General features: G+C 49.1%; 1 protein-coding gene across 3 annotated transcripts; it reads right to left on the minus strand.

Annotated features, from left to right (window-relative positions):
• Positions 1-4,651: 4,651 nt before the first annotated feature.
• Positions 4,652-26,152, minus strand: SMO (smoothened, frizzled class receptor). 3 transcript variants are annotated; one of them, XM_054505203.2, is made up of 13 exons: positions 25,289-25,378; positions 23,615-23,687; positions 12,629-12,834; positions 11,678-11,887; positions 11,307-11,479; positions 10,746-10,965; positions 10,534-10,657; positions 9,217-9,309; positions 8,675-8,783; positions 7,663-7,848; positions 7,070-7,218; positions 6,440-6,574; positions 4,652-6,194 (listed from the first exon to the last, which is right to left on the minus strand). In XM_054505203.2, exons 3-13 carry the CDS (start codon positions 12,773-12,775, stop codon positions 5,761-5,763), a joined length of 1,980 nt encoding a protein of 659 aa, XP_054361178.1. In that variant the 5' UTR covers positions 12,776-12,834; positions 23,615-23,687; positions 25,289-25,378; the 3' UTR covers positions 4,652-5,760. The 3 variants fall into 3 exon arrangements, with proteins under 3 accessions (XP_054361178.1, XP_045720250.1, XP_064431041.1); XM_045864294.3 differs by lacking the exon at positions 23,615-23,687 and having other exon boundaries at positions 25,289-26,152; XM_064574971.1 differs by lacking the exons at positions 23,615-23,687; positions 25,289-25,378 and adding an exon at positions 25,143-25,252.
• Positions 26,153-27,567: the final 1,415 nt, after the last annotated feature.

Genomic DNA, 27,567 nt, shown 5'->3' on the forward strand with positions numbered 1-27,567 from the left:
CCCTTGGTGAAGACCACACCTATGTTCACCGTTTCCAAATAACCATTTAGTGTCACACTCTTAAGTATGAGCAGATAGAGAGTCCTCAGATATATGAAGAAAACCTTTAATACAAAAGACAGAGGTCAACATAAGCAAGGAGAAAAAAATTTAAAAACTTAGAGGAAACAGAGACTATGCATCGAGAAGAAATCAAGACAAAAACAAAACAAAACAAAAAATCATTAATATCCTCAGAGACTTAAGATATTGTATTTGTGAAAGAACATGCTATTTTAAGAAGCGAACAGTCAGAAAACAAACATGAGACTTTTAAAATGAAAGCATGTAGCAGACATTTTTTAAAACTCAATAAATAAAAAGAGAAAGAAATTAAAACCAGGAAAGATGCATTTTCTCTTTGCTCAGATTGTTGAAGAATGGTGGCTTGTTTCATGGTTTTTAAATTTGTGTCTAATGCACATTTTAACATGATAGATGGAATGCATTGTGTAGCTACAGTTTTCTGGAAAAGTTGGTCTTTTAGGAATTGTTTTCCAGATCTTCAATAAGTTTTTTCTTTCAATTAAAAAAAGAAGAAGAAGAAGAAGAGGCTCCTGGCTGGCTCAGTCAGAAGAGTGTGTGACTCTTGGGTGCCTGGGTGGCTCAGTTGGTTAAACAACTGCCTTCGGCTCAGGTCATGATCCTGGAGTCCCGGGATCAAGTCCCGCATCGGGCTCCCTGCTCGGCGGGGAGTCTGCTTCTCTCTCACCCACGCTCCCTGCTTGTGTTCCCTCTCTCACTGTGTCTCTCTCTGTCAAATAAATAAATAAAATCTTTAAAAAAAAAAAAAAGAATAATAGGAGGGCGCCTGGGTGGCTCAGTTGGTTAAGCAACTGCCTTCGGCTCAGGTCATGATCCTGGAGTCCCTGGATCGAGTCCCACATCGGGCTCCCTGCTCGGTGGGGAGTCTGCTTCTCCCTCTGACCCTCCCCCCTCTCATGTGCTCTCTCTCATTCTCTCTCTCTCAAATAAATAAATAAAATCTTAAAAAAAAAAAAAAAGAAGCGTGTGTGACTCTTGATCTTGGGGTCATGAGTACAAGCCTCACTCTGAGTGTACAGATTACTCAAAAACAAACAAACAAATAAAATGAATTAGAGGACCAGTCCAAGAAGTCCAACATCTGAATAATAGGAGTGCTAAAATGAGGTAACAGAGAAAATGAGGTGTGTGTGTGGAGGGGGATGTGAGTCAAAGAAATAATTTTTAAAATTTCCCAAAACTGAAAGATGAGAATTTCCACAATGAAAGGGGTCATTAGGTACCCAGCCCAACAGATGAAAATAGACCTACATTAATATACATCATTGTAAATTTTCAAAATTCTGGGGACAAAGAGACAATCTTTAAATGTCTGGAGTGGGTCGAGGAATAAAAATTTTACAAAAGCTCAGGAGTCAGAAAGATATTGAACTTGTTAAAATTAGTTCTGGAAGCTAGAAGATAATTCCTTTGAATACCCTCTGTTTGCCTTCCCTAGAGAATGATCGGACAGTCAGCCAGGTGTGAGAAGGGCTGTCATCTGACTGCTCAGAGTTAGATAGGAGATCTGGGACTGGTCCTCCTGTTTCCATTTCTGTCTTCTGAAGTACCCGCTCCCTCTAATTCAGAGCCTTCTGTGGATGCTGCAATGCAAGTTTTCCCTATTGCTGGCTAAAACTTTGCTCTTTCAAATCTGCTAAATTATCACTCCTCATTTGCTCTCCAGCTTTGGAAGCTGTTACTATTGACCCCTTCCCCTGCTCCTCTGTTATCCCTGTATGCAAAGACTGAAAGACAGCTACATCCTGATCCCCTGTATTGAAAAGTCAAATGATAACACCTCAAATGAACATTCAAGAGGTAGTATCATGTTGTTCAGACATAGGGAAGTAAATATAAAAATTGTCCAAAATAAACTGGTTGACTCCCAAGAACAGGAAATGATGGGGTATCTGGTAGGAGTCAGGTCCCAAAACAGCTGTGTTAATCAACAAAACCTGTAGAATGATTTGACTTTTCATACTCTATCCTGTGCAACTTAGATGAAAAGAAAAAGTTTAAAAGCAGGCAAAAGCAATACATAAACAGTTTATGGATACCTAGCTGCATATGAACGTATAATAATGGGCTGGAAGGCAACCCCCTAAACTGAAAGAGTTGTTTTTCTGTCAAAGAGGGAAATTGGGAGGAAAAATGGACCAGGGATATTGGTCACAGGGAACTTTAGCTAAATCTGTTACACTTTCTTTAAAAAAAAAAAAAAAAAAAAGCTGAAAGCAAATATGGTAAAATGATTAAAAAAAAAAGAGTTAATTCTGAGTAGTGGGAATTGGGTGTTTATTAGGGTGTTCCTTATGCTTTTCTATAGCTTTTCAATTTCTTAGGTTAAAAAACAAAACAAAACAAAAATGAAACTCCCGCAGGCAGAGGAAGGGATGGGGCAGTGGCCAGACTGCTTAAAAGAAGTTGGGACCAACAGAGGCAGGCCTCCCAACCTAGGAGGATGGACGACTAAGCTGAGAGTGGCAAGGGACCCAAAGGAGCGGATGAGGGAGGAGCTGCCCCAGCCCTGAATGCTCGGAGACCTCTGCTCTCAGGGCAACAGCCAGGCCACAGGGAGCCCCCCAAACCAAGCTCCTTTTGGACCCCGAGGTAGCTCTTCCAGGGATCTAGTTCAGGAGCTTTGGTAGAAAAGTGACCACTGTGAGTCAGTCATGAGAGCTGGTGCTCCTGTAAAAAAAAAAAAAAAAAAAAAAATACTGCAAGATCTCTTGGTTGCCGGAATGTCACGGTCCTGGACCTCTCTCTGCCGCCTAATGTAAGCATTCACAAAAAGTGGGCTCACGGTGCCCTCTCGTGGTTATAGACTCTATGTCAGCCTCCACGACCAGAGAGAGAAAGGTAACATTTCTGAGCTTTTAAAGCCCACAGTCTAGGGTGCCTGGGTGGCTCAGTCATTAAGCGTCTGCCTTTGGCTCAGGTCACGATCCCAGGGTCCTGGGATCAAGCACGGCATTGGCATCGGGCTCCCTGCTCCGCAGGAAGCCTGCTTCTCCCTCTCCCACTCCCCCTGCTTGTGTTCCCTCTCTCGATGTGTCTCCTTCTGTCAAATAAATAAGTAAATAAAACCTTTAAAAAAAAATAAAGCCCGCAGTCAACTCCCCCTATGGTCCCATTCCTCATCCTGTGTTTCCCATTAAAGAAAGAAGGGATGGAGGGAATGTCCGCGAAGGTGAAAAGAAAGAATATTGTTAACATTTTCCCTTATTTCAGAAAAGATCATTAGACCACACTGATACATTTTACTGTTTTGAATACAGTTGATTGTTGATAAAGGTTAAAAATAGCTATATCCCTGCTGAGAGAGGCACTAATGGCAAGGATGAGTGAGGTAAGCAAGCACCAAGGGGTGCAGGGAGGCCACAGGGAACCGAGCCCAGGAAACCTGGAGGGGAGGAAAAATCCAGAGTCAGAGCTGAGACTGGAGAGTTTGGACTTGGTAGTTAGGAAGACCCTGGGTCCAGGGTCTGTCACATACGAGCTGTGAGGTTGTGCGTAAGTCCTTTTGCTTTGCTGAACTTATTTCTTCAAAAAACTAGCTCCTCTGATCCCTCTGAATTAAACCAGAAGCAGTCAAACACAGTGGCCAAGAGCCCACTCTGGAGCCAGATACCCTGGGAGAATCCCAGCATGACCACTTACTGTGTGGCCTCAGGTGAACTATCAAACCTCTCTGTGCCTCACAGATCTGTGGTGAGAGTCGGTGAATTAACGTATGTGAAGTGCTTAGAAAAGAGCCTAGCAAGCTAGCTGTGATTATAATCATTTGTGTGTAATGTACTTAGAATATGATCAGCTCGGGATGTGAATTCCTTTTTCCCCTGGAATCTAGCTCTGGGCAAAATGCTTATGTCCCCATCACATAAACAAACCCGGTCAGTACTCCACAATACCTTCCCAGTCTGCGGCTATCACCCCCCGTTTCCTCCACAGATCCTTTCCACATGATCCGGAGTCCTTGCAACCCACAGCCCAATCTTCTACTGACCTCTTTTTGGAGGAAGTGGGGCTAACAGGCTTTCCTTGGGGAAGTCTGAATTCCTTTGACTGCCCAGCTATGGATCAGAAAGCACTGGTCCTCCTGACACCCCTTTTAGAAGGAAGAGGCCCCCAGAGGTGGGGCCCAGGATTGCCACCGGAGCCGGGCTCACCTACACTAGACGGGGGCCCCTTGCTTCCAATCGTCCCTGCAGAGGCAACCACAGTGAGGCAGCTATGGCCGCAGGAGAGTTTTTGTCCCCATGGAGCCAACTGGCCGGGAAGGCCAGCCAGCACATTAAGCTGACATCAGCCTGACATCTGTCGGTTGTGATCTCAATAGCACCAAGCGGCGGGCCTTCCAGAATAGCCTGAGAGGAAGTGGGACACAAACGCGATCAGGACCAGGTAAACAGGTCAAGACCAGGGCCTATGGATTTTACTTTACTTTATTTTATTAAGGAATCTCTATGGCCAACGTGGGGCTCAGACTCTCGACCCGGAGATGAAGAGTCCCATGCTCCACTGACTGAGCCAGTCAGGCGCCCCTCCCAAGACCAGGGCCCGTGAAAAAGCAGCACATCAAGAGTTTATACAAAAACCTTTTATTTACTGCTTGTATTCCTTCTCCCCATCCTTATCCCCATTCTGGAACCCAGCCAGCTCCTAAGGCTTCCTGCTGTCTGGTTCTTGAAACTGGGGCCTCGGGGACAGAGTTAGGGGTTATGAGAGGTGGGAATCTCCTCACCCCCCAGTTGTGGAAGTTGAAGGTAGCTTTCCTGCCTGGCTGAAGCTCCAGCAGCCTCCCAGGGTAGCCCCTCAAGTCAGAGGGTCCATCCCCCACTGGATGGATGGGAGGAAGAGATAACACGTGTCTCTCAGGGGCCCAGAGGCTCCCCGTCACTCACTGCTTCTACACCACGCCAGGCTCCACAGCCGAACCCATCTCTCACCTGGAGATGGAGCCCAGCCTCAGAGGGGAGGGGGGTGGGAGTGGGGCGGAGCATGCAGCAGTTCTGGGGCCTAATCAACAAACAGGACACAGGAAGAGGTTGGCCTGGTTGAACTGAGATGGGAAAGGGGGAAGGAGGCTGCAGGAGCGCACAGGATGGGTTACTGGCCTGGGGTCGGGCCACCTGGACGCCTGTGAAGAGAGGTTATAGCCCCTATGAGAATGAGCACTTCCAGCTCCACAACCATCTGGAAGAAGGAAAAGGGAGCCCTGTCTCCATTTAGACAAAGGGCTAGTGACCCAATAAACACATTTGGTCTGAGCGAGCCAGAAAAGGGCAGCCAGCCCTCATCTGCCAGGCCCGGGCTTTGACTGCCTCATTGGCAACCACAGCCCACTCTGGGTACTGTCACCCCTGCTTCTACCGTTACTGTCCCCCCTCAAGCTCTGCCTATCCCATGACCCTGCTGCAGATGGATACTGCCAGCCAGACTCCAGCTGGCAGGGCAGAAACAAGGACCCCGAGCTCCAGGGCCCTTCCCTGGATGAGGCCTACCCGTGGAGATGTCAGGGCCCTTTCCCACAGTCCCGCTGCCATGAGCCAGACATAGAGAGCCCTCCCAGGAGGGCACTGCACCCTCAGGTTCTCCGGAAGACGAGATCCCGGGGAAGCACTCTCGGGGAGGATGAGGAACCTCAGAATGGTCTTTGCTCCTCTTTCCTAGCCCAGGTCCCGCTCTCCAGGCTCAGAAGTCTGAATCTGCGTCCATGAGCTCTGCCTCCATCAGGTTGGTGCGGGAGTGAATGGGCCCCAGGCCCTGCCGGCAGCCCTGAGCCCAGGCCGTGGGAACTGGGGCACTGGGCAGAAATGGATCCTGTAGGGGACTGGGCTCTGGGCAGAAAGGGTTGGAGACCAGGGTCCAGGCTCTCTGTCGGCAGGATTCCCCAGCTCCCCAGGCACCTGCGGCCACCAAGCACTTCTGCCGGGGCAGCTGAGGCAGGCGAGGAACAGCGCTGGCTGCAGGGGCAGGGGCGGGGTGGTGAAGCTCAGGGGGTGGCACCAGGGGGCACACCTCCTTCTTCCTCTTCCTCCGCTTCTTCTTCCGGCCCAGGCGCTTCTCCAGCTCTGGGGAGATCTCTGCCTCAACCAGCCACAGGTTGGCTTTTTCCTCCGGGGGCACTGACGGCAGGAGAGAGAACGTGAGCTTGGGAGGCTGGCTCTGTCCACATCACCTGATCTCTCCTCGGACCCCTATTTTTGAGCTCTGTGACCCACAACTCTAGGGCTCTAGTGCCTCAGCCCCATACTCTAGACCCTCCAGGGCCTTTCCTTCCTCCTCCCCTCTGGTGGCTGCTGGTGCTCCAGTCCCAAGAACCCCCATCTCCATGCCCCCCACCTTCCTACAGAGGCCTGACCCCTCGTACCTGGAGTTGCCACAGGGGTGACAGACACATCCTGGGGCAGAATGGCTCCTCTCCGAGCCACCATCTTCGTGACATGCTGGGCCCAGGCAGAGGACACGTCGGCGGAGGGCTCATTGAGGTCAAAGGCCAAACCCGCTGTGGGGATGGAAGGCAAGGTTAAGGAATCATGACTGCCTTGGATGATGGCTCCTCCCTGACTCAGCACATTTACCTTCTCCCAGCAGCTCCCTCCCCATTCACCGAGCCCAGAAAGCCCACCCAGGTAATCACAGTGATCTACCCAGTCCGTCTGAAGAGTGGGGCCTCACTAGAGGCCAGAAATCCAGTTCCTGGAACCCTGACTTACTCTAACCCAGGGAGAGCAACTGGAGAAGACAGAAGAAGGGAGAGGGAGATGAGTCCTTTGGAAACCAAGGTACCAGCAAGCGGACCCAGGGGCAGAAACAGAGGGCAGAGTAGCCAGGGATGGGAGGGGGACTGGAGAGAGTTGAGTGTGTGAGGAGAGGCCGGGGTGCTTTATTCCTCCCAGCCTTCTGGACAGTCCAGGTGTCCACACCAGCCTAGGGGGGTGGGGCCCAGGGACTGTGGGTGTTGAGTGGCTCCCGTGGAGGAAAGGGGCCTGAAGCTCACCCACAGGCCCATCGTGGGAGACAGTGTGCATGCTGAAGGAGAGTTCCTGGCCTGGGTTCTGCAGCAGCTCACGCCGCTTGGAGAAGGCCTTGGCGATCATTTTGCTCTTCTTGATGCGTTTGGGCTCATCATCACTCTGCCCAGTCAACCTGAGAGCAGAAAAGGTGGGGGAGGGGAAGTGGAGGAGCAGCTACTTCCCACCAAATCTTCGGAAAGAGCAGTGAAGCCATTCCTTCCAGGGAAGCAGCCTCCGGAGGGCCCCAAATCCCTCAAGGACTCTGAGGAATAGAGACCTCTGCAAAGAAGTGGGCCTAGAATTCAGGGCTCCTGTATGCCCAGTACTCAAATCATTCAGATCATTCCACTCTTAGAAGATGGCTCTGCACTTGACCCATCCTCCCAAGGACAGGAGGTGTCACCAGGGGGCAGTGGTGAGCCACATAGAAGGCGGCCTTAGACAGCTCAGCATAGACCCTTAGAAAACTAGCCTGCCCAAGACTGCTGGGAGACCATGGAGCCCACATCTATTGGCAGGGACACCAAGCCTGAGAGAGTAAGGCCGCAAGGTCAGAAGCAGCTGGCTGCTGACCCACCTGCACCAGGTGCGCCTCCAGATGAGCAGCGTGGCCTTGGTCCAGACCCAGGTGCTCATGGCAATGCCAGTTCCAAACATGGCAAACAGGTTGATCTTCTCCACCAGGAGGCTAGGGCGATTCTTGATTTCACAGTCGGGGATGGGCTTCTTGGTGGGCAGCCCGATGGTCACATTGGCCTGGCACCTATGGTGGGGGTGGGGGTGGGGTAGCAGACCGGTGAGGCTTTCTGGGTCTCTTGAGTGGTACCCAGACAATCAATCCAAAGACTCCAAAAACAGCTAAGCCCCACACAATGATTCACAACCCTGGGTGCTCGTTAGAGCCACTTGGGACATTAGAGTTACTTGTAATAACTACTGGTGTCTGGGTCACACCCCAGACAATTAAATCAAATCTCTGGGGGAGGACCCGGCATCAGTGTGGTTTAAAGACTGGAAGCTGGAGCCTTTAAGGAAGAGCCGGAGGCAGTCAGGACACGGACTGGTGTCCATTTTAATGAGCCCTGTAACTGCTGTTCCTGCCATTAGCAAGTGTTTTCAGCGGGTGAGCTGCCTTCCTCTCAGATTCATCCTCACGGTGACACAAAAAGGCACAGACAAAGCTAGCAAGTATTAACAGGTTGTTAACCTATCGTAGAGACTACTTCCGCGCAGGGCTCTCTAATAAGCTCTGGGAGAGTACATGAGAATTAGAGCGGCCAGCACAGGGTCGTCAGAGAAGCCCACACATGAGAGGGCTTTACCGTTACAAACACACCAGCCAGACGGCGGCTCGTGCAGAGAGGAGGGCAGAGTTGAGCCAGGCTGGGAGAGCTGTCTGCCGTGTTTGCAAATTACAGAGCAAATGACGTCTTGGGCGCCCGGAGCAAGATGGGCAGTTTCACCTGCCATCGGAGGCAGGGACCTGGCAGACCCTTGCTGAGGGGCAAGAATTTTATACTTAGGGCACATCTCAGTCCTGGCTCCAGCTCCTGGGGCAGCTGCCCCCCAGCCCCCAGCCCTGCACTCACAACACATAGTCCCGGAAGCTGCGCTCCCACTCAGCCTGGTTGAAGAAGTCGTAGAAATGGCAGCTGAAGGTGATGAGCACGAAGCCAAAGGCCAGGAAGCCAAAAATGCCTGTGGAAGGCCAGGGTGGGACAGAGCATTACGAATCCCAGGTGTGGGAGCAGCAGTGGGGACAAGGTATTTGCCCCACTCAGGCCTAAAAGATAGCTGAGTCTGGGGTGAATCCATGCCAGGCTCAGTTTGCTGTGTTCTCCAAAATAAGGCCCGAAGGGCACTTGAGCCAACTGTGGATCAGTGGGCATGAGGAAGCAGTCTTGGCATGAACTTGAATTCTTCTGTCCAAAAAGGTCCCCTTCTTTTGAGCTGCTACCGCCATCAACAGGCAATAGGTGCGCACGTGTGCGTGCACCCCAAAGCCTTGTCTTGTCCCCCTGGCTGCTAATTTGCACCGCTGACACTGCGTCCTCCCAGACCCTATCCTGCAGGTCCCACAGCCCCAGGGGGGTCCAGTGTTGGACTGGCCAAAAGCCTGGGGTCCACTCACCCAGGCGCAGCATGGTCTCATTGATCTTGCTGGCAGCCTTCTCGCTCAGCAACCCCGGATGGTTGCTCTTGATGGAAAACAGAGTCATGACTCCTGAACAGAAGAGAGACTGCAGACATTAGTGGGGCGAGGCCACTCTCCCGGGAGGGATGGGTGTGGCAGGGGGTCCCCAGTCTGATTACTCCGATGATTTAAAGCTCGGGGAACTGGAGACGCGGGAGAAAGGGAGCACCACTCTTAGCAGATGTGCTGTGCATCGGCAAGCCCGGGGCAGAGCCCAGAACGGACGTCACGAAGACAGAGAACGTGCCTTGGTCCTGGCTCCAGCCACGCCTAAGGAAGGCAGCCAGGTCAACGCTGTGCTGATGGAAAAGGCATAGGAAGAGACGCAAGAACAGTGCTATCCAACAGGAAGACAACGTCAGCCCCACATACATAATCTCAGCTCTTCTGGCAGCCACATTAAAAAAGTAAAAAGCTGCAAGTGAAGCTAATTTCCATACATTTCATAAACAATACGTCATTGTTTATTTAATTGACATTTCAGCATGGAATCCATATAGCAAACTATTCATGAGATAGTCTGCTTTCTTTGTGCTAAGCATTTGCAATACAGCGCGGATTTTATACTTAGGGCACATCCCAGTCTGGACGAGTTTCAACACATGTGGCTGGTGGCCACTGTACAGGACAGCAGAGATACAAAACAGAAATCAGAGGCCCAGAGACTGCCAACAAGAGGTGGGCTGAACAGAAGGCTGACAGCACCGGGGGAGGAAGCTGAAGTTTACAAAGAGAATGCAACAAGAATGAGCTAAGAAGAGACGGAGGCTTACTGTGGAGGAGGCGGTTTCAGATGGGAAATGAGGGAACAGCAAATCTGTGCATGTTGTGGAAACTGTTGTGGGTAGGAAGCGGATGAGGAGCCAGGCTCCAAGAGATGGCGAGCAGACAGAAATTCAGGGTGCACACACATGACTGGAGGCCCTGTGCTGGCCCACGGGGACAGGGCAGGCTATTCACCACGTGAGCGCTGCTGGCCCAGGGCTGGGCAGAGGCTGGACCCCAGCTCAGGATCTGTTCAACAGGCTGTGTGAGCCCTGGCCCAAGGCCCTGGAGAAAGGGGCTGCATTTCTCTGGCCAGCACAAAGGTGCTGCCCCACACCAAGTGCCGTGATACTCTGTCTGCCTCGAGGGGGCACCTGGCGCTCAGCACCGAGGCCCTGGGTGAGCCGGCAGCTCCCCGCTCCTACTTCCGCAGAGCAGGTGCTCCCCGCATGTCGTTGCCTGGCTGGTGCTGGCCCAGTGCTCACTCACCTCGGATGAGGAAGTAACCTCCCACAATGAGCACCAGGCCAATCGGGGCCAGGACGAAGCCCGCCCGGTATCGGTAGTTCTTGTAGCCAACAAAACAGATGCCGCTCACGGAGTCCCCATCCACCTGCGGCAGGAAGGGGTGGGTGGGAGGGACAGAGTGGGTCACCGGCCCCCTTACGCTTAGGTCCCCAGCCCCCTACCAGTCACCATACCTGGGCCACGGCAAGGATTGCCACGGTGAGGACAAAGGGGAGTGACCACGTGAGCAGGTGGAAGTAGGAGGTCTTGCCGGAGAGAGGCTGGTAGGTGGTGCCCAGAGCTTTGAAGGAGGTGTGCCAGGCATAGGTGAGGACCACAAACCAGACGACACCGGCCATCAGGGCGTAGTACACGATGACAAAGATGATGACGCAGGACAGGGTCTCGTTGGAGCTGTGCGGACACGTGAGGGGTCACTTGGGGAGGTCATTCTGTACTCCTTTTATCAGCTCTCTCCACCCTCTCCCCAGACCCTCAGCTTCTAAGGTCTGGAGGTTCCCTAGGAGTCAGGGCTTGAAGACAGGACCCAGGTGAGATTCGAAGAGGGTGTGGAAGATGCCCCTTGGAGCAGATGCAAACAATCACAGCCTCACGCGGGAATCTTTGGGCACCACAGGCAGGGCTGAATCCCCCACTGAAATCTCACTTTCAAGCCCAACTTGTCCCTTCCGTGGGAAACCCACATTTCAGCCTTCTGCCCCTCACCCTCACCTCTGGGTCCCCAAGACACCTACGTGGGCTCCCCAAGCCTCATGGTGCCATCTGCACGGCAGACGATCTCCCGGCGGGCGCCGTCCATGAACTGGGCCAGCCAGCCAATGCTCCCCACAAAGAAACACGCATTGACGTAGAAGAGAATGACAGCAGGGTAGCGATTCGAGTTCCGCCAGTCAGCCACAAATGTGGCCTGGAAGGGAGAAGGGAGGGCCGTTCTATGAGATCAGGGTGATGCTGCTGCCACAGGGGCCCTTGTCTGACCCCCGGGACCCGACCAGGTCATCCCCTCCCCACTTCCCTCCGCCCCCAGAGCCCAGCCGACTGACAATCCACTTCCTTCCCACGGCTCCCCGGGCCCGCCCCGCCTGCAGGCCTGCCCTCCGCTGACCAGGGTGAAGAGCGTGCAGAGGCCCGTGACTGCCCCGAAGGCGGCGATGTAGCCGTGCATGTCCTGGTGCTCGGCCTCGGTGAACAGCGGGTTCTGGCACTGGATCCCACAGCCCTCCACGTCCTCATACCAGCTCTTGGGGTTGTCGGTCCGAACCAAGGGAGCCTCGCACTGGCCCGAACTGTTGAACTTGATGTTCTGCACCTCATTCTGGCACAAGGGAAGGGGAGAAGGCAGTGCAAAAGGGAGCAGGACGCCCAGGGTTGAATACGAGGCCTGGGGGTAGCGTGGCGGGGTACCGAAGACAAAAAGCACAGGCTGGGGACAGCCTTCCGGCTTTTGAATCCCAGCCTGGCAGCTCAGTGACAAATGATATCAATAGCCTGGGGCACATTCTTTGACCTCTCTGTTCCCTCAGTTTCCCCAGCTATAAGATAGCAGTTGCTACGTCATGGTGTGGTGTAAGGGTTAAATGAATAAATAGATGTAAAGTGCTCATAGGGTATTTGGCAGGTAGTGAATAGTAACGACTAGGATTATTGCCAATATCATTGCTGTTAATTATTATTATTACTTATGACCTCTCCTTTACCACCAGAATGAGATCACCCACCCCGTCTTGGTATCTCTAGCTGTTTTATGTGCCTTGATTCCCTAAATACATGATAAACTTCTTGGAGGAGTTCCTGTCGTCCATGATGCCGGAAACCCCCCAACACCTAGTAGAGTAGGTGCTCAAAAAATATTTGTTGAACACAGTTATCTTTTATAAATAGATAATCCCTAATAGACAGGCCCAGCCAGGGAACGTCGGTTTGGGTGTGTGGCTCATTGACCCCCATGGCTGCAGATTTGGGGTCTTGCACAAGAGAAGGCTGTGGGGCTCCCCTTGCCCCTGCCTCCTGTGGGGGCCCTGCCCTAGGCCTGGGGCTTGCCCCTCAAAGCACTCACCGGGCAGCCCTCGGGGAAGTGGTCAGGGGTGCAGCGCAGGAAGTCAGGCCAGCCGCGCTCCCTCTCCACGATGGCACAGGGCCCTCGGGTAGCCTGGCAGAGGGTGCGGCTGGGCAGCTCCACCCGGTCATTCTCGCATTTGGGCATGTACACGGCGCACAGCAGGGGCTGGATGACTGCCCAGCAGCGGGGGGCGTTCCGGAGGCCTGCGGGGAGGCAACAGTGTGGATGCATGGCGGTGAAACCCCTCCTCACGCTGACCCAAAGTCACAGCTGTTCCCAGGCCTAAGGCAAGTCTCTGCGGCCGTGCTAGAGCTCTCAGGCACAGTGTTTCTCAACAGGGCATTTGGGCAGGATGATTCTTTGTGCTGCGGGACTGTCCCAAGAGAGTGCAGCACATCCAGCCCCCCTAGACTCTTCCCACTAATTGCCAGCAGAACCCCTAAGTCATTATGACAACCAAAAAATGCCGCCCCCCTCCCACCCTTACTCCAGGCTTGGTGACTGGAAGAAGGCCTGAAGGGGAGCTTCTGGGAGGCTGGTAATGTTCCATTTCTTGATCCGGTAGTGTTTGCATGTGTGTGTGTTCACCTTATGAAAGTGCGCCTGTGATCCATACACTTTTCTGTATGTATATTGTAATTCAATTTAAGTTTTTAAAAAGCAGCCTCCATTTCCAAATGCCCTGCTGGGGGGTTTAGTGCCTCTGGCTGAGAACCCCAAGTCGACTTGCCTTTTACCTTTTCAGGGGCATTCTTAAAACCTTCTACAGGTCTCTTCCAGGGGAAAGGGAGGTGGTGGGACCCACCCCACGCAGGGCCCGTGCACCAGAATCAGATGTTGCCCCTCGCCCAGACCCCAGGATCCTTGTTCCTCTTACCAACTTGAGGTGAAACAGAGTACAGGTGGGAGCTTAAGAAGAGGTAGTCAGGGGAGTCAGGTACTCCAGAGCCAGAGGAGGAAACAGGAAATCAGATGGAGAGAAACAGAGGAGGCTCTGTCCAGTGCAGAGGGAGGAAACGTGTTGTCAGCAAGGCAGAAACAGGTAGAGGTCTCCCGGCACCCCTGGCCCAACCCAGGCCTCTACCCTGCTCCCCAGTGGCTGGGCCCACTCAGCAATCTGCCCCCCCCTTTGCCCCTCCCGAGTCATCCCTGCTTCAGGAACACCTGTTGCCCACACAAGAAGTTGTGTTAGGAGAAGCTTCTAAGGACGTGAGACCAAATTGGGTGACTGCCACACTGCCAGGCTGTGGGCAGTGGGGGCAGGTACCTGCTCTTTTTGGGAGGGAGGTAATACGGTAGAGGGATACGGGGCATGGAAACTGCATTTAGCCTCCCTGGGTCCAAGCCTTGGCTCTACCATTTCCCGGCTGTGTGATCTTGGGCAAATTTATCTCTAGCCTCAGTTTCCTCATCTGTGAAATGGGGATAATAGATTTACCTCATGGAAATGTTGTGAAGAGTTAGATAATGCATTGAATCTGTTTAGCATGGTACCTGTCAGATAGTAGGCACTCAGGAAATATTAGCTGTTATTACTCATCTGAGATCTCTGATCACTCACAGCTCCCACTACCACAGAGCCTATTCCTGGGGCACAGAGCAAGTTCCTGTCAAGAAGCAATGTCCTGGGACACCTGGGTGGTTCAGTCAGTTGGGCATCTGCCTTTGGCTCAGGTGATGATCCCAGAGTCCTGGAATCGAGCCCTGCATCGGGCTCCATGCTCAGCAGGGAGCCTGCTTCTCCCTCTCCCTCTGCCTGCCGCTTCCCCTGCTTGTGCTCTCCTCCCCCCCACACCAACAAATAAAATGAATAAAATCTTAAAAAAAAAAAAAAAGGAAGCAATGTCCTCAGTTAACTGTTCCCAGACCCGATTCAAATCGGAATCACCTGGGGACCCTTATCATTCTAGATGGAGAAACCCACTCTGAGAAATTCTGACCAAGTGGGTATGGATGGAGAACACAGCAGTGGTTATCAGGAGTTGGGTAGGAGGAGAATTTGCCTACAAAGGGGCAGCACGAGGGACTATTTGGGTCTGATGGGATTGTCACTATCTTGAGTGTAGTGGCTGCTTACATAACTATGTGTTTGTCTAAAGTCATAGAAGCTGTACAACAAAGAAAAAGTGAATGTTACTGATGTTTACTGAACAATATATTTTAAATGGGGGATCTCACTGGAGTAAAATGTATTCTAGAGGAGCAGCAAGCAGTTGATTAATAAAAATACTGTGTTATTTTTCAGCATTTTGTGATATTTGTAGTAATCAACTTCTAAAAATGTGGAATTTTGTTGCTTTTTTTTCTCATTTTAAATACTGTTTTGTACCTGAAAAATAAACTCCCTAAGGAAAAGAGATTATTAAAGAAATCTTAAAAGACCATTGAAGAACTACCTAGGGAAAAAAACTTTGGATCCTTACCCCATTTCTTACATAAAAATAATTTCCAGATGAATCAAAATGACTACATGAGTTTTAAAAATTAAAGTACCAGAGGAAAAGATGGGAAATGGTTTTTAAAATCTTGAAGTAGAGAGGGCTTTTTGAAGTATGACACAAAACTCAGAAGCTATAAAAGATTTTAAAAGACTTCAGAAAGGGTGCCTGGGTGGCTCAGTTGGTTAAGCGACTGCCTTCGGCTCGGGTCATGATCCTGAAGTCCCTGGATCGAGTCCCGCATTGGGCTCCCTGCTTGGCAGGGAGTCTGCTTCTCCCTCTGACCCTCCCCCCTCTCATGTGCTCTCTCTCTCATTCTCTCTGTCAAATAAATAAATAAAATCTCAAAAAAAAAAAAAAACTTCAGAAAAATAAAATCAGTAGAGTAAAAAACAAAATCATAAGAAAAGCAACACACTGAGAAAATATATTTCAGATATATATCACAGGTAAGGAGCTAATTTCCTTATGTGCATGAAGCTCTTCCACATCAGTTAGAAATTCATAATCCTATAGAAAAATGGGCAAAAGACAAAGCTCAAACTCAAATGGCCTTTAAACACATAAAGAGACATTCAATCTCATTCTTTTTTTTTTTTTTTTTAAGATTTTATTTATGTATTTGAAAGAGAGCACAAGCGGTGGAGAGGGAGAATCAGGCTGCCCATCAAGCAGGGTGCCTGATGAGGGGCTTGATCCCAGGACCCTGGGATCATGACCTGAGCCGAAGGCAGCTGTTTAACCAACTGAGCCACCCAGGAGCCCCTCATTCTTTTTTTTTTTTTTTTTAAGATTTTATTCATTTATTTTAGAGAGAGAGAGTGCAAGCAGGAGGAGGGGCAGGGTGGGCTCCCTCCCAGCACCCTGAGATCATGACCTGAGCTGAAACCAAGAGTCAGACCAACAGTCCAAAGCTCAACCGACTCAGCCATCCAGGCGGCCGTCAATCTCACTCTTAATAAACTAAATGTGAAATAAAACTACAATGAGATATAATTTTTTAACTTTTAGAGTGATAAAGATCAAAACATTTGAAAACGTATTGACAAGAATGTGGGTGAAACTGGCACTTATATTTTTAGTAAGAACAGAAATTAGTAAACACTTGTGGAGACAATTTGGCATTATCTATCAGAACTTTATAGTAGCAATCCCACTTCACATGTTTACAAAGATAATACATGAGATTATTCATTGCAGCATCGTTTGCAACAGCAAAAGAGTAGACACTGCATGAATGCATAGCCATCAATAGGAGACCAGCTACATAAAATATCATATATCAATATAACAGGACACTACGCAAGGTTGAACTCTTTGCACTGAAACCGAACTATCTCCAATGCATCTAGTTAAATGGATGCAGTTGAATAAGAACAGTCTGAAGAGCAGGCTACTACTGGGTGCAGGAGGAAAAAGACTAAGGACACATCTACATTTATATATATGTTGGATATCTCTAAAAGGACACATAAAAATCATACTGTGGTTGCCTCTAGGAAGGGGAAATCAGTAGCTGGAAGCAGAAGTGGAGGGATTAACTTTTGTTACTTTTGAATTTTGTACCATGTGCACATACTACCAACTTTTTAGATGTCATTAAGCTTAAAAAAATAAATATGCAAATTATTGAGATGGGGGAATCTCCTTAGAGAAGGGAACAAAATTGTAGACAGGAAGAAAGGGGATATCAACTTTATCTGTGTATTGTTTTACTTCTTTCATTTTATTAAAATATGAAACAAAAAGAAAAAATAAAGACACAGGTGTTCTATTAGTCTTGGCATTTTTCTATATTCACAGACTTCTTAAATATTTGCCACGATTTAAACTTTTTTTAAAAGATTTTTTTAAATTTATTCGAGAGATAGCACACATGGGGGGGAGGGGCAGAGGGAGAGGGAGAAGCAGGCTCCCCGCTGAGCAAGGAGCCCGACGCAGGGCTCGATCCCAGGACCCTGAGATCATGACCTGAGCCAAAGGTGATGCCTAACTGACTGAGCCACCCAACCACAATTGAAATTTAAAAAATTTTTAAATGACTTTTTGTGTGGTTCTGATGATCAGTCAAGTTGAAAACCATTGTTCTGAGATTGGCTTAACATTAGGAAATTCAACCAATGCCATTTACCCCATTAAGAGATTAAAGAAGAAAAAAAACCAGATGATCATATCAGTATATGTAGAAGTAGTTGATAGAGTCCAACATGCATCCATGATAAAAAGAAGAATAGGCAAATTAGGAATAAAACAACACTTTCTTAATCTGATAAAATGTAACTACAGGAAACCTATACCAAACATCGTACGTGATGGTGAAGGATAGAAAAACTTTAGAATACAGAAACTAAGTCAGAGATCAGGGATGCTGCTACTTTTACCACTTGTATTTAACAACGTACTGGATGTCTTAAGCACTGCATTAAGGCAATAAAGATGAAAAAATACACACCTTGAAAAGGGAGACACAAAACTCATTATTCACAAATGAGATGGCTATGTGTGTAGAATAAATTTAGCTAGTTTACTGGATTCAAAATCAATTGTATTTCTAAATGCCAGCAACAAACAGAAAATGAAATGTTACAGGGACTATTTATAATTGTATTTTAAAAATCAAGTATCCAGGACTATATCTAACAAATGACATTGAAACGCCGCACAAAAATTAAAAAATTGAGAAAATGAAAGTTCTAAATAGACAGAAATATATAATGAAATGATTGGAAGACTCAATATTGTAAGGATGTCTTTTTTTTTTTTTTTCAAATTAGTCTGTATACTCAATGTAATCCCCATCAAAACCACCACCAACTATTTTTATATTAAAACACAAAAGGGTCACGAGTATCCCAGACTCTATTAGATACTCCTGTACCATAAATACTATAAGTACTGTAAGAACAGTGATGGGGCGCCTGGATGGTGCAGTCGGTTAGACGTCCAACTCTTGGTTTTGGCTTAGGTTGTGATCTCACGGTGGTGAGACTGAGCCCCGCGTCGGGCTCTGCACTCAGCACAGAGTCCGCTTGAGACTTTCTCTCTCCCTCTCCCTCTCCCTCTATCCCTCCCACTCATGCTCTCTCTTTCTCTTTAAAATAAATAAATAAATCTTATATATAAAAAAAAGAACAGTGGAGGTTCTTGGCTTGGAACCCACAAAGGATTCTTATAGTGAATTTAGGGGCCCATGAACTTAGATGAGAAAAAAATTACACCTAACAGAAATTTAGCCTTTCCTTCAATTATGGATGTAAGCCACATACTACAGTAATGTTATCAGTACTTGTGTTTTTGTCACAAATGGAAATCAGATATTTTTGTTATAGATATCCCAAAATATTGTTACTGTTTATCTCTACCTTGACATTATGGTGGTTATTAAACACATATACATCTTACTTAGTGTATTAATAAATAAGCACATATATGTTAGATCACAAAATTGTTTTAATATATTTGATATTTATATTTCAGTATAATTCATTTCCTTTGTAATCCTATATGCTCCTTTTTAATCCTATGTGTTTTAACTTATAAATTTAAAAATAGTATACTGAGAAGGGGCCCATAGGTTTTACCAGACTGCCAAAGAGGTTCATAGCCCGAAGAAGGTGAAGAACCATGCTATAAAGATATGATAATTAAAAAATAAAAGATATGATTATTAAGATGGTACATATTGGCAAGGGATAGACAAAAGAGAGCCATGGAACAGAATAAAGATCCCAGAAACAAATAGATATTTGGACACTTGATTTATGACAGAGCAGTGGAGCAAGGATATTCTTTTCAACAAATGATGTTGAGACATGTATGAAACTAGTGAATTACATGTCTAAATTGAAAGGAAAACCTAAAAAGTTTGGAGAAGATAACATAAGAGAATAAGTTTATAACTTTGTGTTATGACAGGACTTTTTTTTTTAAGATTTATTTATTTATTTTAGAGAGAGAGAGTGTGTGTGTGCACGAGCAGGGGTGGGGAGGGGCAGAGGGAGAGAGAGAGAGGGGAAGCAGGCTCCCCAATGAGCAGGGAGCCCCATGCAGGGCAACTTCAGGATCCTGAGATCATGACCTGAGCCAAAACCACGAGTAGGATGCTTAACCGACTGAGCCACCTAGGCACCCCATGAAAGGACTTTTTAAAATAAGACAATAAGCACGAATCATAAAAGTTTTATAAATGACTACCTTAAAGCTCCAAACTTCTGTTTAACAGAAGACACAGAGAGAATGAAAAGGCAAGCCACAGAAAATATTTTCAATGCATACAACCAATAAAGGACTCATACCCAGCATAAATAAAGAACTCTTACAAATCTTATGAAAATGACAGTCCTATAGAAAAATGGGCCAAAAATGTGAATAGACATTTCATACTAGAAGAAATCCAAATGGTCAGTAATCATTTGAAATGGTGCTTAACCTCACTAGTTATCAGGGAAACACAAATTAAAACCACAAATACATACCACAATATATCCACCAGATTGGCAAAAATGTAAAAGGCTGACACCACCAAGGATCAGGAATCATGCGGAGCAATGGCAACTCTTCTACGGGATTAGTGGGGAACCTAATGTGGCACAACCACTCTGGAGAACTGTTTTGTATCACCCACTAAAGCTGAAGGTTATGCATGCCCTATTGTCTGGTAATCCCATTCCTCTAAGTAGGTACCTAAGGAAACTTGACCCAGGTGCACCAGGATATACATAGAATACTCACAGCAATGGTATTCACAGTGGCCAAAAATTGGACACAACTTAAATGTTTAACAACAATAAGATGGATTAATAAATTGTGATATATTCTACAATGGAATACCGATCGGCAATGAAAAAAAAAAATGAGCTGCAATAACATGGATGAATCTTACAAAAGAATATATAACAAAAGAAGCCAGACATAAAAGACATAAAAGAAAATACGTATCATGATTTGTATAAAGCTCAAAAACATTAAAAACTGAGGGGCCCCTGGGTGGCTCAGTTGTTGGGCATCTGCCTTTGGCTCAGGTCTTGGTCCCGGAGTCCTGGGATCGAGCCCCGCATCAGGCTCCCTGCTCTGCGGGGAGCCTGCTTCTCCCTCTCCCACTCCCCCTGCTTGTGTTCCCTCTCTCACTGTTCTCTCTTTGTCAAATAAATAAAATCTTTAAAAAAACCCAAACTTTCAAAACTGAAATATCCTGTTTAGGGATGCCAAAACTAGATGATAAAACTAGAGAGGAAAGGGGTGCCTGGGTGGCTCAGTCGTTAAGCGTCTGCCTTCGGCTCAGGTCATGATCCCAGGGTTCTGGGATCGAGCCCCGCATCGGGCTCCCCGCTCGGCGGGAAGCCTGCTTCTCCCTCTCCCACTCCCCCTGCTTGTGTTCCCTCTCTCGCTGTCTCTCTCTCTGTCAAATAAATAAATAAAATCTTAAAAAAAAAATTTAAAAAAAAACTATAGAGGAAAAAGGAATTGATAATCAAAAACATCAGGGTAGTGGTTACTTCTAGAAGAGAAAGGAAGGAGATGTGATTGAAAAAGACAAATGGGAGCTTCTGGCCATGATCTAGTTCTTGACTCAGGTGGCACTTTATAATTATTTGTTAGTTAGTACCTCTGGGTTTTATGCACTTCCTGTATACATGCAGCATTTCACAATTAAAAAGTTAAAAATCTCATCACGCGTGGCTGGCTCAGTGGGAGGAGTGTGCAACTCTTGATCTCGGGGTTGTGGGTTCAAGCCCCACGTCGGGTGTAGAGATTACTTAAAAATAAAATCTTTAAAAATAAATAAATAAAAATGAATTAAAAAGTGAAAAATCTAGGGGCGCCTGGGTGGCTCAGTCGGTGAAGCGACTGCCTTCGGCTCAGGTCATGATCCTGGAGTCCCGGGATCGAGTCCCGCATCGCGCTCCCTGCTGAGCAGGGAGTCTGCTTCTCCCTCTGACCCTCCCCCCTCTCATGCTCTATCTCATTCTCTCTCTCAAATAAATAAATAAAATCTTTAAAAAAATCTAAAGCAAAAATTAAAACTCGGGCTGATAGACGCTTTTCTGTATTTTCACACTTTCCAAATATATAGATCTTAACTGATTCTCCTCATCAGCCAGGCTTGGGAATAGCTCTAGGGAAATTCTTTCTGATCTGCCCCTGCAAACGACCCACCATCACCAACACCATCCCTCCTCTAATCACCTCGACCAGGTGTCTGAGAGGAACAGAGAAACTCCTCCCAGCTTCTCGGGCCCTCTTCCGCTGGCTGCCCCCCGCTGGGTAGCAAGGCCACACATCACTGTACACCCACTGGTCAAAGAGGCTACGTGCTGGCTGACAGGGACTTACTTCCCTCACCGGCCGCAGGTCTCTGCTTTCTTGCCCCATTTACCAAACCAGATTTGGCCCAAGGTGGACCGCGGCCTGGATATGATGTTTGTCTGGTCAGCTTGGAATGCTTATGAAGAGACATTTCAAGCTGTAATGGGGAAAGATGCTGAGTGCCTGAACATGCCCAAGTCCAGAGAGTTGAAGGATATAGGAGGGACCTGAGTTCTCTGCAGATCTAGAAAGTAGTCCAGCCTGAGCTATAAACTTCCTCGCTCAATGGTGTACTTCCAAAGGCTCTAGGCTGAGGGAGCACACAGTGGTTGCTCTCTTCAGCAACTCCTATTCCCAATCTGCCAGTAATCTCCACAGAGATGTCCACTGAGCACCTCTAATTCACATGGCCCAACTGAAGCCATGCTTTCTTCCTAAACATACTCCTCCTCCAGCATTCCCTTAGGCAAAATCACGATACCACCTTGCCCTCAAGCCTGAAACCTAGGTCCTCCTTCTGGCTCATGCCTTCCATCCAACTCATCGGCAAGTCCCATTGGTTCTACTCGGAAATTCTGGGATCTGTCCACTTCCTTCAGCTGTACCCATCATCTCTGGATGATGGACCTCTACCTCCATCATGACCACCATCATATCTCACCTGAACTACTTCAACCATCCCCTAGACAAGCAACCCGGCTCCAGGCCCTCCCTACTCCCATGGCTTCTTCACACAATACTCAAAGAGATCTTTCTAAAATGCAAATATGATTACATCTCTCCCTTGCTCAAAAGCTGTCAGTGGCTCCTTATTATCTCCTGGATAACGTCCAAACTTCTTCTTCTTTTTTTTTTTTTTAAATTTTATTTATTTATTTGAGACAGAGAGAATGAGAGACAGAGAGCATGAGAGGGAGGAGGGTCAGAGGGAGAAGCAGACTCCCTGCCGAGCAGGGAGCCCGATGCGGGACTCGATCCTGTGACTCCAGGATCATGACCTGAGCCGAAGGCAGTCGCTTAACCAACTGAGCCACCCAGGCGCCCCAACATCCAAACTTCTTAATATGGGGTATGAATCCCTCTGCTTTCTAACTCTCTAGGTCTTATCTCTTATAATTCTATCCCTCACATGCTTTGATCCAGCTCTACTAAAATTCTTACACTCTTTTAAAAGTACCAAGCCCACTCACCTCCTCACCTTTGCATGCTGTCCCCTCTTCCTATTCCTTCCCATCCAACCTTTCCTTGGCTCAGGTAATTCCTACTTATTTCTCAGGTCATAGGCTAAAGGTCAGTTCCTCTGGGGGTCTTCCCTTGCTCCCCAAAGTCCTTTGTGTTCCTCGAGCACCCTACCCTGTCACAATACCTCTCACAGGAACTGCTAAAGCTGTTTGTCTTTTTCCCTTTGATTTCCCTCCCCTTTGAGATCATGTCTGTACTCCTCATCTTTATATGCCCCAGAACCTGACCCAGGCTGACATATAGCAAGCATCCAATGCCTAATTTAATCAATGAGTGGATAGCTGTGTACTTAGAACTCTGAGGCTTTAAAAAAAAGTGAAGAACCAGGCTCGACCTTCAAAAGTTTACAGATGAAGACAACCTAGATCATCTTCATCCTTCACCCACAAAAACACCTCCAAAAGCCAGGTGACACCGGCCATTTAGTCATGGTCAAATCAAGACCACTCACTCAGGACAGGACAAATCACTCACCAGAGGCTCCCAGACAAAGGCCTGTCGGTGATTCTTAGAGTTGGCTCTGATTTATTCTACCCACCACTGGCCCAGCTTGTACCACCATCTGCTTTCTGACCCCACTGCCCAGAACATCTAGCAGAAAGACCCAAAGCAGAAAGAACAAGCAGTAAACACATGGGAATGTGACTGAGCTGAGGGATGATGGCAGCAGAGAAAACTTCAGTGTGAACTAAAGACCTGGGCTCCGGGCTGGCACCTCTGCAGGACCCGGCCTCACCAGATGCCCAGCTGGTAAGGATCAAAACTGCACAGCCAGCAGATGGTTCTAACTCCTAAACTTTCCTGCCCAAACCACTTCTGCCTGCTCAGCAGCTTCTCTCAGGCGTATGGACTGGAAAGAGGTCCATACCCTTCCTCCTTGATTTGATGGTAACTACAGAAGGGCAGCATCACACATTTATTTAACTTAGGAGAATTCAACCATGGGGCCCTGCAAAATAAATAAGGAGAGAGGTGGGGGTGGGGGAGGCATCAATACCTTCTCAGTGTGAGTGTCTCAGAACTGGGGAAGCTCCTAGTGCTGACAGATCTGCTTTTCCAACAACTGGCTCCTAAACGAAAACCTTCTTTCAGGCAGTGCTCAAAGAAACCTGCTTATCCCTTTCTTTCGTGTTCCTTTTTTATTCTTTCAGTCTTCTGCTCTTTTGCATTTACGTAACTTTAAAGACTAAAATTGTATTCTCTAGGTATGCCCCTTCTTATATACTATACATTCCTATATGTTACACATTTATACAAACATATTACCATTAAAAGAGTGTATAGGCAAAATCACATAGACCTTACGTTACGGTAATTTATGGATTTTTCAAAGCAACTGTTGATTACACGTAGTTTCTGCCTACATGCTGACTTTAGAACCTGATTCCCACTAAGGATGTAGCTCCACCATGGGTACCATCTCCCAAGTTCCTCCTCTGGCATCTGCCAGAGAATGATACCAGGCCAGGAATGACATGGCTTTGTCCAACATCCAGCAATGACTCTGAGAACTCTAGTGGCCAAGTTGACAATGACAGGCAGCCTACATAATGCTCCCTCCTTCAGGATCATCACCAGCCCCCAGGGCAGAACGAAGATGTAGGGCACCCAAGGCCTGTCGAAAGAAGGAAGTTGCCAAGTTGGCTAGTGACTTCTGGTTTTCTGTTTCAAGGACAGTTTTGGAATCACATGGACTAGAAGCAAGGGATGACAAGACCAGTTCTTTTCCCCAGGCCCCTTCAGGCCCCCAACCGAGAAGAGTGACAAGTGGGGAGAGAATCCACTCCACACTGCTTAGGAAGGATTTGTTTGGGTTCACTCTGCAGTTTTTCAGGTAGGCCATAATCCTACCGTGAGGTGAGTGCTCTGGGACTTCAGACCACTATGAAAGTTTCCACAGGCTCCCAACATCCCAGACTTAAGTGTCCTTCCGCAGCCCTGACCAGCCTGAGGATCCAAACTTCCAAAGAATACACAAATAATTCTTAGAATAGTCTCATGCCTTCACAACCTCAGAAAAAGATCAGAGTCCCCATTTTTCAGATGAGGAAACAGTGAAATCTCCTGTAAAAGCAAGACAGGATCACCGTTCTCTGGACTTCCTGTCTCCCAAAACAAGATTTCTGGAAATTTCTGCTTAACTTTTAATTACTCAACACCAGGGGGTTTCGATTCCGTCACAAATTTCACTCAGTTCTTTCCCCCCACCCTGTCCCTCACTGCCTAAATCTTCTACCCCATCCTTTTCCTTTTTTCCTCTTCAACTCTGGACTTGCCGGTTGGTTTCTTTTCCAAGATCTAAACACCTCCTTGAATCCCCAAGGACCCCGCTTCCAAAGCAGCACTTAGGTGGAGCAGCTCCATTTCTTAAAAAACGTCCTTCCCCGTGGCTCTGAGCCCCTTCCTCATGGGCCCCTCAATTCCCCCGCATCCTTTGCGCACCCACCCTGCTCCGGCCTTTTGTGACCGGCTCCCTCCACTGCCTCGCCCTCCCTCCTCCTCACCGAGGATCCCATCCTGCTTACAGGCGGCACCCAAAGTTCCAGACTGTGTTCCTCCAACTCTCCCGGGTGCAGCTCCCGCCCTCGCCAAAGCTCAGGCCCGAGCCTGTTCTGTCCAAGAGTCCCGCATCCCACCACGGCAGCCCCGGCTCCGGCTCCCGCGCGCTTACCGGACCAGAGCACGAGCTTGCCGTGCGCTTCTTCCTGGGAGTCCGAGTCCCCGGCCAGCAGCGTGGAGGTGGCCCCGTAGGGCAGCGCCGAGCCCAGGCACACGTTGTAGCGCAGCGGCTCGCAGGGGGCTGCGCGGCCGCAGTGGCTCAGCAGCGGCGGAGGGCCGGTCACCGCCGCGCTCCTCCTCGCGCTCCCGCCGGCGCTCCGCGGCCCAGGCCCAGTCGCGTTCCCGCTCAAGGCCGCCCCCCGGCCCGGGCCCCCCAGCAGCAGCAGCAGCAGCCCCAGGAGCAGGATCTCCGGCCCCCGTGCGAGGCGGGCAGCGGCCATGGCCAAACCCGCCAACTCAGCAGAAGCCCCGGCGCCCCCGCCCGCTCCCCGGAGCCCCCCGGCCACACACGCAACCCTTGGGGCCGCGGAGGTGGCTCAGGCGACCTGTGCGCCCCGCAAGTCCGCTGCCGGGCCCCCTCGGACGCTCGGCGCTCCGCGGGGCCTCGGAGCCCAACTTCGCAAACTTTGGACCCCGGGGCCCATGTTGGGCGGCTGAGGCCCCCGCCGGGATGCACAACTCTCTACTCTTTCTCCGGCCAATCCAAGTTGTCTTCAGCCCCGGGAGCCCCCTGGGCCCCCAATCTCCAGCCCCATTCCCTCTTCCACCATTAAAACTACCTCCCGGCCCTGCGATGCAGGCCAGGCGCGGGCCGGCGGTGGGGGACTAGCTCCCCGGCTTCCCCTCTGCGCCAGCCCGCGGCCCAGCCGCCACCTTCGCCCGAGCGCGCAGCAGCCCCCCGACTTCTCCCACCGACTCCCCAGCTCCTTTGTTGCTCTAGCTCGCTCGGCTCTCTGGAATGCACGGGCCCTGCCGAGCCAAGCCCGGCCCCACCTCCGCCACGGCTTGGGGAGGGACTGGCTGAGGGAGGGAAGAGGAGGGGAGGGGATGCGAGAGAGGAGGAGCGCGAGCTTCACTGTCCCGGGCGCCCTGAGGGGCCCGGGCCAGGGGGCTCTGGTGACCCCGTTCGCCGCCCTGGAGCAAGAGATGGGAGGAAATCGTGGCCGGGAGCTGCAACCAGACTCAGCGGGCACCTTGATCGGCCCGAGGATCGTTCGACTTGGTCATCTGCAGGGAATAGACTCTTCTGGTTTACGATGGGAGAGACCGGGGATGCCTGAAGTCAGCAGAAGCCTCTTCTACATCCTTGCCCCGTCCCCCAACGCGCCAGTTTTTTCTGTTTTTGGTTAGATCTTTCGACTTGTCCCGGGGCTCCATGGAAGAGAACCAGGGTTGGGTGGACTTGCTTGTCTCAATCCTTCCAGCTCAGGACCCGTGTGAGAGAAGAGCTCAGAGTCACTCGGGCTGCTGTTAACCTGTGAGAGCAGGTGTTTGGAAACCAAACGTGCCCACATCAGCCTGTATTGCTACAGATGTGTGAAGTGCGAGCCGTGGTTTCCGACGACTGACCCTGGCATGTCTTTGGTTACGTTCAAAGGAAGCCATTCCTTTCTTTATGGCCCTTGCTGCTCATATGCTGGCTGAGGACGTTTCTGCTGCTTTCCTTCCCTATTCTACTCATTTGGCCTTTCCTCACTCCTTTACTTGTGGGGCTTTGAGTCACCGCACTTGATTTCACCCTGCAACAGTTTACACCTACAGCAAGGGGTCCCTCCAGGAGAGTGGACTTAAACACTGAGCAACTTTTTCATGTTGCAACACACTGGGATGGTTTTTCCTTTCTCACCCCTACCCTTACCCCTTCAGCACAGCTGAAGTAGATGAGTTGTGTTAGGTTTGGCCATTTAAGAACAAATTAGCTATTGCACTTCAGCTACCATCCTCAATTAGTAGGTAAGCCCCAGAGACAGAGACACAGAGAGAGGATTTAATTCAGTTTAGTTTTGCTGAAATCCTAGGATGTCCATAGCACCATAATAAGCATGATATCCTTGCAGAACTTGAGAACTTACATTTTACTGTGGAGACAGCCTTGCCCTCGGGAGACAGTAATATATCATGATAAAGCAGCTAACTCTTCTCCACCAGGGCAGAGACCTTATTCTAGTCTCTGTAGTCACAAAGCATCTAGTGCAGTCAGACATGCAGAGTAACCACTCAATAAATAAGCTGCCAAAATGAGGTGTACAGTGAGTGTGCATTAGGAACTTCTAGCAGGGAGAGACTGGTGTGGGTGGAAATGGAAGAAGCAGGATTTGAACCCAGCCCTGAAGTGTGAGAAGGCGGAGTTAGAAAAGTAGAGAGGAGTAGAGCTGCCATTACAAGTGCAGG

This window comes from Mirounga angustirostris, unplaced genomic scaffold, assembly GCF_029215605.1.
Source record: "Mirounga angustirostris isolate CCGP_5_RB_7025 unplaced genomic scaffold, mMirAng1.0.hap1 SCAF_12, whole genome shotgun sequence".
Lineage (NCBI taxonomy): Eukaryota > Metazoa > Chordata > Mammalia > Carnivora > Phocidae > Mirounga > Mirounga angustirostris.